The sequence below is a fragment of the Polypterus senegalus genome, chromosome 1 (assembly GCF_016835505.1).
Source record: "Polypterus senegalus isolate Bchr_013 chromosome 1, ASM1683550v1, whole genome shotgun sequence".
In the NCBI taxonomy this organism is placed as follows: domain Eukaryota; kingdom Metazoa; phylum Chordata; class Cladistia; order Polypteriformes; family Polypteridae; genus Polypterus; species Polypterus senegalus.
The window spans coordinates 114578433-114594231 of record NC_053154.1 but is presented as its reverse complement, the minus strand read 5'-3'; the positions used below and the strand labels follow the sequence as shown (position 1 = coordinate 114594231).

The 15799-nt window shown below is 39.6% G+C and overlaps 1 protein-coding gene across 1 annotated transcript in view; it reads left to right on the top strand.

The window, feature by feature from the left end:
* The first annotated feature begins 577 nt into the window (after positions 1 to 577).
* si:dkeyp-97b10.3 overlaps positions 578 to 15799 on the top strand; it is a 105278-nt gene continuing 90056 nt past the window's right edge. Inside the window, exon 1 of the mRNA XM_039756540.1 lies at positions 578 to 837. Within this exon, the coding sequence (XP_039612474.1) occupies positions 737 to 837 (101 nt within the window). The 5' untranslated portion in view covers positions 578 to 736. The remainder of the gene's footprint in view (positions 838 to 15799) is intronic.

Here is a 15799-nt window from a genome sequence, read left to right as displayed (position 1 = left end):
GTTTCTGGACTATGGAAGGAAACTGGAGCACCCAGAGGAAACCCATGCAGTCAGAAGAACATGCAAACTCCACGCAGGAAGGACCCTGGAAGCGAACCCAGGTCTCCTTACTGTGATTCAGCAGCGCTATCACTGCGCCACCGTACCGCACACGGCCAAGGCATAAGTTTTCTAAAGCCATGTAATTGTATAAGGTTACAGAATGCTCTTTATGCTACTGTAAATGGTGCATATTGTTATACTGACTGTTAAAAATGCCTTTGACCTTCACTGCTGTTTTTTTCGACCAGTGTTTTTCCTTTTTATTTATTATTTGATTTCAACAGATTAAAAAGTTGTACGTTTATATTTTGTGTAATATGATCATCTACAAGTGTTTTTTGCGAATACATGTAATGTAAGAGCCCATCTTGCAGATGTCGTTTTTATGCAAATTCGATTACAGTCCGGTATGAGGGTGTGGATTTTGGGTTCTGGTGGAAAAGGAAACTGGGATGGAGCTGCCTGGCAGGTTGCCGAGGATGGACTGGCCATTTTGCCTTTAAGTGCATCCCATTGTTTCGCCTATTTCCTCTCCTGCACCAAGGAGCGATCAGCACGCTGTCGGGCAACATCCTCCTTGTCAGTGACAGTCAGGGTGGCGCGCGACGAGTGACGTCACCAGGTGAGGCTAGCCTGGAGGGCTGCAGAAGTAACTGAATTACGGCGGGTCTTCGTGAAACGGTTTGGGAAGAAGATGGCCAATTACAAGGAAACTCGCACGGACGAGAAAGAGGAGGAAAGCGGGACGGTGGCTGTCACCTCAGAGCGAGACGACACGAGTGATCATACAGAGAGGTAAGCGGACGTCTAAAGTGACAAGTTAGAGGAGCAGTTCATGTGAGGTCCTCCTCGAGAGGTTGGGAGACGAGGGGCTTGAGGCAACGGTGCCTCGTGATTAACGGCGCGGAGCATCGTTCGAGCAGTCGCGGCATATTGTTGCTGTTTTCTAGTTATTTTTTGTGATGAGCCATAGAAGCACTCTGCTCTACTCATTTAAACTTTGCCAATAGAGCGAATTGCACATAAGGCGCCATGATGTTTCGATATTGTTTTTACTAATGCAGGAACTTCACATCCTTAAAAAATAATGTGCGCGTCGAGGCGACTGTACGTCCTCGCTCTCGATAGTCCCAGATCCGGCGAAGCAAGTTAACAACACAAACATAAAAGTGTTACTTGATGTAGCTCTACTGCTGTAAATTTCTTCGTAGCTTTTTAGCATTTGGATACGGCAATTGTCATGAATTTCCCAGACTGAGATGTCATCAGAAGTTAAGTACCCTGGCTTTCCACGAACGCTTTGCGTGTGCCCCGTGCAAGAGTTGTCCACATGCTTTATTTGAAGTGGCGATAAAATCCCTGCAAAAATCGCATTGTACACCTGTTGGAACAAAGGGTCATGGTGTGGCCTGGGTTTGCCAGTTGGAACTTTATTTTCCAGTTTATGTTATTTCTTAGCTTCGACAAGACATATTAGAAAGTATTGAGACCCCTTCACTTTTTGCATATTTTATTTTGTTGTAGATTTAAATTTGTAAATGTGCAGTTTTGCACATCAGTTTACACATAATAACTCATAATAACAAAATGAAAACAGTTTTTTCACTGAGATTTGCAAATTTGTTAAAAATTAAAAAAATAAATCTCATTCATGTAAGTATTCAGACCCTTAATGCATTACTTTGAAGAAGTACATTTTGCACTGATTACAGCTTTGAGTCTCTTTGGGTAAGTCTCTAGAAACATCTAGAATTGTCCCATTTTTACTGGCAGATCCTCTCAATCTCCATTAAATTGCATGGGAAATGTGTGTAAACTGCTGTCATAAGGTCTCTCCATAGTTGCACTATGGCAAGGCTTTTCAGTTACAAATTCAGTTGGGCCATATTTTCAAACCAAGAAATTTATCTGGGCCAAACATTTCCAGCAGCCAGTAAGCAGCAGGTAATAACAAATTTTAAACCAACGGAATGTATTGAAATACAAGTAATGTTTATTCATTGGTTCCCTTTTAATTTTGGTCACACCTGACACGGGCACGTCAAAAAGTGCACAAAAAACAATAAAAAAAATATAAATGAACAGAATCTGAGGTAATAGCAATACTTTTTTTCCAACAAATAAACATTTTGGTCATATCTGACCTAGCCAGATCTCAAAGTGCATAAAAGCAAAATAGTGCACAGTATTAGCAATCAAATTTTTTTCCTTTTGAAATGAAATAAACATTTCACTCACATCTGACCCATGCACATCTCATAGTAAATAAAATTAAAAAAAGTTCACAGTGTGATATGCCAGAGGTGTACAGCTCCCCAAACCAGACACAGACAGGCAGTAAGACACACATAAGTGCCAACAACACACAATTTATTTTCCTTCCTTTTCTCTCAAGGAGAGAGTACACAAAACACCACAATAATGCAGCTCAGCCCTTCTCCTTTCTCCTTTCTTTCTCTTCTACTACCTCGACTCTACTCCCGCAAGCATTGCCACCTTCCACCCGGCTGTCTGAACGGAGTGAGGCAGCCTCCTTTATAGTGCACCCGGAAGTGCTCCAGGTGCACCCAGATCCTCTTTTAGCAGTACTTCCGGGTCTGGCATAAGTGCTGCAATCCAGGGCTCTGGAACTGTCCAGATGCCCTCTGACGCAGGGTTGACCCTCCAAGCTCCAAGCCTGTGGCCCCGATGCAGTCCAGGGAGGTTGCCCTCTCGTGTTTCAGGGGAGTTATTGCTGTGGACATGTCCTCTCCCCCGGTCCTTACATCAGGAGGGTGTTCCAACCAGGCAAGGCCCCCAGATGTCTATCACAACAGTATTACCAATACTGCTGCCATTTGAATAGGCTGGTTCTGTTAGGTTTAAGTCTGGTCTTTGGCAGGTCCACTCAAAGACAGTCGGGGACTTGTCCTGAGGCTATTCCAGCTTTATCTTGGCTGTATGCTTTGGGTCATTGTCATGCTAAAAGGTGAAATGCCCCAACAGTCTGAGGTTTCATGCACTCTGCAGCAGGTTTCCTTCAGCAGCATCTGTATTTGACTATACTGTATTCATCCTTTCTATAATTCTGACCAGTATCCCTGTTCCTGTTGCTGGGAAGAATGTCCTCCTTCTAGCCACTATACTATACACTTCCAATAGTTCTTTCTTTCACAGCAGAGGACTCACTGACCAAGACACTTCGTGTTGTCCAGTTACTCCGCCAAAACTAGGGAGAGTTCTGGTAGTTTCAAATGTTTTCCATTTCACAATTATTGAGGCCACTATTCTCTGGGGAACACTCAAAGCTTTAGAAATAGTTGTATACCCTTGCCCTGAACTATTCCTCAGTACAGTGTTAACACAAAGGTCTACAGAGAGTTTCTTGGAATTCATGGCTTGGTTTTAGTGATGGCACACAGTGTGAATTGTGGGACCATATACATAACAACTTTTATTTATATAGCACATGTTCATAGAAAATATGCAGCTCAAAGTGCTTTACAAGATGTCAAAGAAGTAATTACATGCAAAGAAAACCAAACTATATAAGAAAAATAATGCGTAAATATAATGCAAAAAAATGCACACTTAGATAGTACAGATATACTGTATACAGGTGTGTGCCTTTCTAAATGATGTTGTCAATGAAGTGTGCCACAGGTGGACTCCAATCAAGTTCTATACACACTATAATTAAAGCAAACAGGATGCACATGACCACAGGAAAGCATCTGAATACTTGCACAAATCAGAGATAACAGATTTTGTCATTATGGGTTATTGTGCATAGATTAATGAGCAAAAATGTTGAAATTATATGTTTTAAATTAAATCTGTAACACAATAGTGTGGAAAGTGAATGGGTCTGAATGCTTTCTGAATCCACTGTGATGTTTGTCATTGTCACTTCAGCTTCCATCATCCTTCCTTTTTCAGTACCTGCTTTAGAGTAACTGGGTTACCAATAGCAATTGTTCTGTGGCAGAAATCCAGTATATTGTATGAACAGAACAATGGCTCCTGTTAATTGCAGAAAGATGCATCATATTGGAGAATATGGAAAATGTAGTCAGATGGCACTGTCCAGTGAATGCAGATTTTATGAATACTACTAAGAGTCCGTTAATCTATTGGCTGAATCCACTTTGTCCCTTAAAGATTTTCAGGACGCTGCAGCATATTCACTTGGCAACACTGTGATCAAGGCAGTAATCTCCCCAAGCGCGTTGCTGCTTCTCTGGCACTGCATGTCCATGCACACATGCACTCTCACATACTCTGAGCAGATTTAAGGTTGCCTGTGTACATCAGGTTACTGTATTGTCTGTAATTAATATGCCAGCATGTGACTGAACTTTAGAAGAAACATGAGTACTGGGAAAGTGCTCCTTGGGGGTTCCCACATAAGGGACACATGCAAAATATATTTGATTATCACATTGGAAGTCAGAGCTGATTCAACAGTACAAAATATTAATCATCTTCACTTAAAATGCCAGTCACTAACATCAGACCAAAGTAATGTTGCCAGTCAAACTTAGAGCCTGTCTATTGATTGTAGGAGGAATGTAGGATAGCAGAGGAAATTCGAGCATGGGGAAAATACATTTAAAAAGCAATCCCCCCTTGGAATTAACTTGGAATTTGTGTTCTGTGAGATAGAAATCATACAGTGTAGTCTGAATGTGTTGGGAGATAAAAAAAATGAGCAACATTTAATTGGATTATAAAACAATATACTAACCTCTAGGAGAAATGTGATTTTTTAAAATTGCCACCTTAATAATAAAATCTGGCTTCTAATCCATCATAATCTGTGGTGGGCTTTGTTGACTACTGGCTTAGAATTTTATCAGGTTCATAGGTAACATACTATTGCAGACTTTACAAATTGCATAATACATATGGTGCATATAAGCATATAGATTACTTTCAAAGCCGGTAAAGGATCCTAACAGTATCTGTCTATTAAGATTATCTTTGTAAAACATAAACCTCTAAGGGAAAAAGTCAAATGGCAAAGTTAGACACAGTCAGAGTCCTGGAGACTTGGCCACTAACAATCCTCTGGGCATTCTACAGTATACACTTTCCCTGTGTTTCCAATGAGGAGTTATATCCAGCAGGGACATTAGCTCCCTGGGAATGAGTTCTTTTATAAGTGCAGTGTGTTACATAACTTGAATCTATATAGATATAATATAAAAAGGCGAAACCCCTCCTGTAGTGATACAGCAGTAACATTGGAGAAATAACTTAGCTTTCTTTAATGACGGCTTATGCTGCATAACAGACGAAGTGAGCCAATGGCAAGAACCCAGTTCAGGAGTCGGGGTCCGATGTGTAGAGTGCCATTTTCGCCTTACAGTGGAAGGATTTTCAGGATCAGATGACGTTATCATCCATCCATCCGTCGGCTTCAAAAGTGTGCTGGGCAATGTTCCAAGGCTTTATACTATTTCTTCATGTGCAGGCCCCCACTTAGGTGAATCACCATTCCAAACAAGGGAAAAGAGGATACAGTTTTATGCTGACTTTGACATGCAAAAATAATATATAATGATCCTCCCTAACTGTCTTGTCTTATAATGTTTGCCTAGCATTTCTTGTATGGTGAACCACTGTGCTAAATCTGGCTCTGTGTCAACTATGTATGTGAGTAGAAAAAGGCAGACTTATAAAATATATTTGCATAGAGCACAGTGACATACTAAACTTATACACTTATTACAGTCCACCCTTTGTCACTGTGTCTGAGATAAAAACAATTCCTGAGGGCCTTGTCCACAAACCAAAAGGTACTCGATCCCCCCTCACAGTATAGACAGCTTCTTAAGAACTTTTGCGGAGATGTATTACATGATGTCTACTATCCGCTTTTGGGGTGATGATTTTTTTTTATTTTATTGTAGAATTAACTCTCGGCAGTGTGCAGCAGGACGGCTGTGCGGCCCATGCGTATGGGCACTGTTCTCATTCTTTACCACCTTCGCTAATCATTCTTGAGGCAGATTGAAGACTTAAGTGCCAGCTTAAGTGAAAAATTAAAGAAAACATACTAGGTAATTGCAACACAAAAACTAACTTAATCAGTTTTAACGCGAAAAGATGCCGGCGAAAGAAGAGAAGCAGTGAACCGCTAGGGTGGAGAAAAGAAGAGCTGCTCAGGAAGCAGGAAGCACATCAACCTCTGAGCAAATGAATGCTAAACGTACAAGTCAAGTGTATTCAATGCACGTTATCGTGCAGTACGCTGTTACTGGTGTTAATATATTTACCCACCCTTTGGTGTCTGATCCCTTTTAATGAGTTATAACAGTTGTAACACAAATCAGATGCTATTCCAGATCTATTGCTATGATTATCAATAATTGTTCTTTACCAGTATTATTGCATAATTTGTCCACTGTCTTTTATCCTCCTCAACTTCACTATGGGATTCTCTATACAGTATTCTCTATTACCCTTCAGTTTACAATTTCTTGCAGCTTGTGTATGAATATCCTGTGTGTTTTGTCCATTGGTCACATGATGTTTGCTGAATCTGGGGAAAAGGAACATCTATAGTTTTGAAGTTGCATATCTTTTATGCTTATAATACTTTATTGAAATTCAGATTTTATAATTCCTAACTGATCACACTACAAACTGTCCTTCTGGCTTCATTAAGACTCAGGTTAGTAGGTCATTGCTTTATTTAACACTGCTTCTGTTTCATCAGGCTTCATCAGGCTTCATCAGTGACATTCCAGGCTCACTGACTATGTACAGAATGAATTACTAACCAGTTTTTCATATTATTCTTATTATCACTTTTAATTTTACTAGCTATAGCATTTTATAGACATTCACATGTATTACTATGTGTAAAATTTGGATATGATCCCCTATTACTATGTTACTATGTATGGTGTCCCCACCCTTGGGATCTGCTTCACATTATTGATTAGTCAGCTGGCAGACAAAGAAGCACAGACTTTTAATAGACACAGACTTATAAATAATGACATATGAGAGCATCTGTTACCCCAGACTCCGAATAAGAGTGTTTAATTTTCTTTTATTTTTTAAAGTACATTTTATTCCACTTCATGCCCAAGTAGCTTACTTGGCTAAGACAGAAGTTCTTTAGATATCATACAGCATATTGGAGAAAGCAACTTTTCAAAAACAACAGCCTCCTCTCTCTCTTAAAAGCAGCCTCTCATCTTTGCAGTCAATTCTACACACTTAGCAATTGCTTCATTCTTTCAAATATCATATATTCTCATACATTTTTTTAACAAAACATTCTCATACCCACATTTTTCTTTTACAACTGTAGTTCATTCACAGAGATCTCTATTACATGTACTATAAACTCACTGGAGGTTGTGCTTTTTTTTTATATGTTTTCACCATTCAATGTAAACATTCCTTGCCCTTCATGCTTATATTTACTTATCACGACAATTAAAATGCTTCTTAGGACAAAAGCTGGTATTACTTTTGTCAAATTAGGAGCACATCTAGTTCAGTTTCATATAGCGCAGGTCTCCAGATCATGAAAACTCAGTGGTGAACTGATGCAGCAGCAGCAATCAAGGAAAAATATGTCCGTGGTGATCCGATTCAGCAACAACAAGGTGAATCCAACCATTGGGAAATCACGTGGCACAATTCCACAACAAGAAAGCATTCCCAGAAAAAATTACGCAGCCACAGAGAATATACTGACTCGACAAGGAAAACATACATGCTTGAACCTTTACTTTGTATCACCAGGCAAGAGTACTAACCACTGTGCCACCACATGCTTTATCGTAAGATTTCCTGAAATACACAACCTCCATTGACGCACATCAGGCACATTCTGCTTCTTGAAAGAAATTGTCTCCCTTCTCTTTTATTATTATAAAAAGAGCATTTTTCCTTTAACCTTGATCAGGGTTTGAAAGGAAAAACGTTTTGCATGTTTATGACTAGTTTTAAACAAATGTGGAGACATTTTTATTTACTTTATCCCAATTTTATATATAAAATTGTGTGTTTGAATATATATATTCATATTTCTTTATCATGTGAAAAGTTGTCTCATTTTAAATCCAGACTTATTCAATTCATACCTTCCTAATGTATGGCCAGTACTCACAGGAAGGTAACTTAGGGGCATGCTTCTCATTACAAAGTTAAACCCAATTTTATTTGTTCTTTTTCCAATTTAAGTTAGAGCTCTTTATATTTTAGTGCTATTTGTGTACACAGTCTTCAGTTTCCTTTTTAACACTAGCTTATAACGCATGTTTGTAATTTAAGCAATAATTATCATATAACATCAGTAATTTTAAACTTTCTGTGTGTTTTCGATATCCTACAGATTGGTACATTAACATTTTTTAGCACACATTTCATGACACTTACACTGGTATACAGTGAATTTGGTGCCAGCGATGTCTCACCGGTTTTATATTAAGTTTATGGTGCTGATTAAAAATATGACTTTGGTTTTGCCAGATTGGCTCTGGTTTCAGAGATATTTAATAGTGTGATAAAGGCACTAGATAGCACCTGACCTGGCACAGACTGACGCAGAGACACGTGTAAAAATCACATAGGCTTTTATTTTCTCTTCAGCCGTGGGGCACGTCTTCCCCGTGTCCCACAGGCCCAACACAGTCCCAAAAGCACTTTAATCACAAACAAACACCTCTCCACCTTGCACCACCACCCCTCCCAGGCAACCTTGTCCTTTTCCTCCCGATTCTGGCCCTTTAGTGGTGGAGGCTGGCCCGTTTTACAGCCCACCTGGAAGTGCTCTAGGTGCTTGACAACCTGGTCCCAATTGAACTTCCAGGTTGAGCTGATGACTCGTCCAGCCGGATTCTTGAGTCTCGGCAGCACCCCCTAGTGGCCACCCCAGCTCCAGGCTGGGGTGCCAGGCTGTGGAGGACTCCATGTCCCATGGAGCCAGGCGGGATACTGGGAAATCAACATCGGAATAGGGAGACTGGCACCAAGCATCCTGGGACAGGTATTGAGCTGTCCATGGTGGCTCCCCCGGAACATATGCAGCAGGGTGTCCTGGCTGGGCATGGGCCCCGGCTGTCCATCACAATAGTTAATTATTTAATTAACACAACATATTTGAAAAACATTCAGAATTGCAAGAATATTTTATTTTAGTTTCAACAAGTAAGTAAACAGTCTAGCATCATACAAAGAAGAAATTAAAAATATCTAACAGTGACAGGAAAAAAGTTATGTATGATTCGATTAATTAATACAATATTAATTAGTTATTAATTGTTATTAATGTCAATGCTTCAAAAAACGCTGTTTATGCGATTTCCTTTTATATGTGTCATCAGGACAATCACGTTGGAGACCCAAACAGTAGTCTGCAATATGAGTATGTCCCGTCTGCCTTGATATCTCTCCTCCATCACCTTCATATCCTGGTGGAACCTCTCGCCTTGTTCCTCGCTGAAGTCTTCAAGGTTATCTGGAAATCTGTTTAAATGGCTATGGAGATGCATCTTTATGCTCATATTAACTCCCACATTTCTGAAGTTAGCAAGCATATCTTGCACCAATTAATCATAATTGTCTGCTCTGTGATTACCCAAGACAAAACTCTTCTAGGCCGAAGCCTCAGTGTCATTCATGCATTTGGTAAAATTGGAATCGTTCATGAGTTTACAAATCTGAGGACCATCAAAGATTCAAGCTTTTAGTTTTTCCATGCTCAGTCAAGAGAATGATCTACAAATGTACTTGAAGCAATTACCCGTTTTATCCAAAGCCCTAACAAATTGCTTCATCAATCTTAGCTTAATATGAAGCGGTGGGAGAATGATTTTGTTCTTGTCCACCAGCGGCTTGTTGATGATATTCGCAGCGCCAACAATCATTTCTTCCCTTGTAGGCCATGACACTTTTGTCCAATAATCTTGCTTTGCCCTGCTATCCCAGAGGCACATGAAGCATGGGTATTTTGTATATCCAGATTGCTATCCAAGCAAGAAGTTCACCATCTTCAGATCAACACAAATCGACCACTGCTGTTCATGATAACGGATTTTCTATAATACAATTTGTACATTTTCATATTTTTCTTTAAGTTTTGCTGAGTGAGCCATGGGAAGAGACACATAACAGTTACCATTTGTGCAAGAGAACACATTTCAAGCTTCTAATGGTGCTGTCTATAAAAAGCCGCCAGTCTTCTGGTCAATATTCTGTTAGTCCCATTTAAAGTACAATGCCTGGGATATCATTGCAGTATACAAGTTCTTCCTCTTAGTTGAAATATGGGAGAAGCCTCTCTTCTCTTGTCTGATAGCCTGTAATTTTAACTTCTGCCTTTATAAGATTTATAAGGACGCTAAAAGTGCAGATGCTTGCTTGGGCAGATGTAAGTCTCGAATCAGGTCATTGAGTTCTTTTTGCCTTAATGGTTGAGGCGTTGAAGAGCTTCCCTCAAATTCACTTCCACTGCTCCTACCTGCCATACACTCCAATCCCTGCCTCTCTTCAGAGTCTGACAGTGGCTGGTTTGGTAGTTTGGTAAACACTGGTATGGGAACATCATTGCCATGTGGAGTAGGTCGTCTTGCTGATTCCAAATCAGGATAATCCCACCGAGCTTTCTTGTAACGATTAAAGCCTTTAATCTTTACAACACAAAAATAACAATCGTCATGGTGGTTTTTCGGTTCTCTCCATACCATTGGCACACCAAAGTTTAAACTTTCTTTCACCTTTTATCCACTGTTGTAGGTGCTCCACACATGTTTTGCAAACCATATGTGGAGCCCAAGACTTATCCTGGTCTCCAAGCTGTACTCCAAAATAAGCCAGGTATACTCGATGCACAAAGTCTGTGATATTTCTTCTTTGTTTTTCAACCATGTACTCTCCACAGATGTAGCAGAATACATCAGGATTGTTGATGCAGGCTCTTCTTGATGAAGTCATAATTTTTACATGTATTTATATACTTATTAAGACAGAACTTTTTGGGTATAAACCAAGACTGGGTTGACAAACTTATACTGTAGCCGACTTCTTTCATCTGCAAATTCACAGTAGAATTCTGGCTTCAGAAAGTCTCTTTTATAGCATTGTAGGCCTACAAATTGAAATACAAAATAATTATATGGGATATTTCATTACCTAAGACACTGTTAAAGAGCCAAAAAACAGACCAAAAGGTATTGCATTTGTTATCACACACAAGTCGCATTCGGGGAATGCATTATTTTCATGGATGTCCATTATCTCAAAAACTAGAACCAATTCAGCATCCTCAAAATACCCTAAATCCATTCAAAAAAACCTTTGCACCTGAGAAAAAAATTTTTTTGTAGACCAGTGTTGGGATTGCTGCATTAACCTTTGGACACAAGAACAGCTGCACAGCTCATAAACTGCATTTTTAACAGGCGGACGAATCACGTATTTTGGATTATATCGGGCTGCTATTATGCTATTAAAGATTTCTACAACAGTTTTAGTGAGCGTGATCGAGACTTTATGTATTTTATCGGTATTAACATTGTTCAGTTTTAAGTAACTGACTGCCAGTCCCTGTTGCACGGGTGATTCATTTGACAACAAGGTAACATAAATGCATGCCTGCATGCATCGACTCTTAATAACGCACAGTTGTTAATAACTTTACAAAACATTATTTTTAATGGCTAACGGTGTAACTTATTGAATAACAATGTTCCCCAACACAACACTTATTTTCTCTAGCAGGGTTTGAAAATCCGTATGGCAGCTGATTATTCTGTGTTGTCCACCCGGGTCCCGTTTTGCTTTATTCCAGACAACCGGTGTCATGACTATAATTTCAAAACTGTTATTTTACTACTTATCGCGTCTGGCTCAGTTTTGTCTTTTTTCACCCCCCAGACATCTTAACTAATTAGAATTATATACAGCTCCATCCCATATTTCTGGATTCCAGTCACCTTGCATTATGGCTTGTACTTTTAAAGAGGAAACTTTTTTTTTTTTTCATCTTTCATCCTGCACTAAGTGTACTGCTAAAGCAGTGCATTTATTTTCCACCTGTCCGCTCGGGACGTGGCATTTTCCATGCACTCTCAAGAGATAATTTGTTTTTCTTGTAAGTTGTCTATTTTCTGTTTAAGTTGCCCACATTTTACAGTATAGTTATATTTTGGACTTTTAAGTCCAACCCGCATAATGCGATTAGCAGAATCCACCCCAATTCACCGGCAGCTATTTGTTCTTTCTTGCACCTCCACTGTAGCCCAAATTCCAAGTCTATTGAGGATATTTACCTCAGTCTGTACCATGGCCAGGCCTCTTCTCCTCTTCCAACTGAATGAGAAGCTTCGCACAATCTTCTTGCAAACATCAACTGCATACTTAATACAGGGGTCTTTCCTGCTTCTCTCTCAGAATAACAACAAACATTTAAAATGTTATAATAATTGGAAACAAATCCAACAATTTATTTTCCTACCTAACAGCAAAAATAATTTTGGCAATTATTTTGTATGTATTTCTTACTGATCTGTGTCACATTTTGAACCCACTTTAACCAAATAGCCAATATATACTTTACGGCAATATATACTTTATAATTTTTTGATAAATACATCATACACACCTGTGTATGCATACACAGGTGCACACATGTTTTAATTACATGTAGGCTTTTATGACATTGATTATAATAAAAATGGTTTTAATTTTACAATTAGGGAGAAACAAAAACTCACCAATCACAAGATGCAGTTGATGACCAAAACACTGCAGTCCTGTCCATTTATTCATGTTCCCAGCTTTAATTATGTTAGTGCCTTTATCAGTGGTAATGCATATTTGATAAGCTCCTGTTAAGTTCCATGACTTGAGAGCATCTTGCATGCCTTCTCCGACAATCTTGCCTGTATGATCCTCTGGGAAAATGTCTGAAGGCATGAATACTTCAAATTCCCATTTGTTGATGTAATAATGCACAGTGACACTCACATATGGCTCACACGTTCTGCTGGACCACAAATCGGTAGTTGTGGAGAAGATTTGTTAGCTGGTTGGCCAGGCTTTCTCTCATTGAAATGTATAACTCTGCCAAAAATTGCGACCAGGCAATTCATATTTTGGATCAAGTGTCATGTCTTTGGCGATGTAATTGGTTACTGTGGCCAATGTTTTTTTCCAGTTTGGCCTTTTTTGTCATATGGGATTGATTTGGAAAATGAAGGAGCCAAAGTTATTTGCTTCTGGGCCAGGTGGTTTGGTGTTTTATTTGATGTGTGTTATATGGTGAATTTCAGGCATTCTTCTTTGTAGGGTTTGACATTTCAAATTTTGTAACAAATTTGAGGTGCTGCTACCTTTTGTGGCAATGGTTTTGATGCATATTTTACAGATAACTGTTTTTTGTCTGACATCTTCCTTTTGATAGCCAAACCACTACCAAGTAATAGATCCAGTGCAATTTTTTTTCTGAATCAATTTGTCCGCCTCCATTATCTGAACTCAACAAAAAACTCAGTTTCATGCCTAACTTCTTTTGCTCTGCTGATTCTTTCACATGTAGATACAAAAACACACATCTCAACTATATGCATCACTTACATTTGCATTAACACAGGAGAATGGTTTGGATTGGATGTGGCAGTGATATATGTGAGTTTTTTCCATTTTGTGTCTATGAAAGGAGAGAAGCAAAACACCAAAGTGAGTCTCATGCAAGAATCTTAAAAAAAAAAAACTGCAACAATTAGTATACTCTGTATACAATCGTCATTTACTACATCCCAAAATAAGCCGTGATGCATCGAGTATATTCGATGTATCCCCCAGTAAAAGTCATCTATATTAATAAAAGGCAAAGCCCTCACTGACTGACTGACTCACTCACTCACTCACTCACTGACTCATCACTAATTCTCCAACTTCCCATGTAGGTAGAAAGCTAAAATTTGGCAGGCTTATTCCTTACAGCTTACTTACAAAAGTTAAGCAGGTTTCATTTCGAAATTCTACACGTAACAGTCATAACGGTCGACAACGTCCGCCATGTTGAACTTTCTTATTTATGGCCCCATCTTCATGAAATTTGGTAGGCGGCTTCCCTGCGCTAACCGAAACCGATGTACTTACTTATTACGATGGTATGACGCCACTGTCGGCCGCCATATTGAACTTTCCAACGTTGCCAATTTTCCAACTTCCCGTGTAGGTAGAAGGCTGAAATTTGGCAGGCTCATTCCTTACAGCTTACTTACAAAAGTTTAGCAGGTTTCATTTCGAAATTCTACACGTAACGGTCATAACGGTCAACAACGTCCGCCATGTTGAACTTTCTTATTTACGGCCCCATCTTCACGAAATTTGGTAGGTGGCTTCCCTGAGCTAACCGAAACCAATGTATGTACTTATTTCTGTGGTATGACGCCACTGTCAGCTGACATATTGAACTTTCCAACGTCACTAATTCTCCAACTTCCCGTGTAGGTAGAAGGCTGAAATTTGGCAGGCTCATTCCTTACAGCTAACTTACAAAAGTTAAGCAGGTTTCATTTCGAAATTCTATGCATAATGGTCATAACGGTCAACAACGTCCGCCACGTTGAACTTTCTTATTTATGGCCCGATCTTCTCGAAATTTGATAGGCGGCTTCCCTGCACTAACCGAAACCAATGTACGTACTTATTTCGGTGGTATGATGCCACTGTCGGCCACTATATTGAACTTTTCAACAGTCTTTGTTACTTATGGGTCCATCTTCAAGAAATTTGGTACACGGGTTCCCAACGCTAACTGAATCCTACTTACGTACATATATACGTCCATACCCTGCAGCTCGGTCACCGTGTGAGGTGGCGTTGGGTCCCCCATCCCAACGCCTCCCACGTTGTTGGCTGCCTGCCTATATAAGACCATCCATCGCTCCGGTCTCTACACTCCCTTACTTGCTTCGCCACAGGATTCACGTCTCCCTACTGATAACTACAGCCTTTTTGTTTAATCCACGGCTTCTCCTCTGTTTTATTGTTTGTTTATTACAATTATAGTTATTGTATAGGTACTTTAGACTTACTTTACATTGCTCAGGTACCCATTTCCTTTATCATTCCAACCCCCATTACCATGTCTATCGAGGTGATCACCATCGATCAAAGAACTGTCACTTACCGAGTGGTTTCCATGCCCGGAGATGGCACCTACCTTTTACATTCTCTTTGTTACATATTGCACGGCCATATCAGGCTCACTCTTGATATCCAGAGGAACATTGTGTCTTATGTATTGAATGACTGGGACATGTTCAAGGTGTGGACTGATGACAGTACAGGAGATGATTATACTACACAGGAGCACTATAACAGTGAAATGCTTAAGCCCTTCACCTATGGTTCTGCATGTGAGTTGATGGCTGCCGCTGAATTGTTCGGTTGTCACTTTCAAGTGTACCGAAATGGCCAATGCCTCTTAAACATCTTAGATTCACAGGTAACGATTTCAGTAGTGGACACTTTGATGTTTATGAATGTTTAAACTCTCAAAAGCTGGATGTGATTTTATTGATGAAACCGGTTGTGTGCTTACAACGCTTGACAGATGCCGAATGTTACTACAACACAACAAGTCCTGCAAATACTGTCGTAATTGAAACAAACCATGAAACTCAAACCGATTATGACAGCAGCAATCCAAGCTGTGAGATCTGAGACAAGATTACTGTTCACATGGCCAACTGTAAGTTGCATGCTCAAGAGTAAGCTCAGTGCACAGCTTGGTCATGTT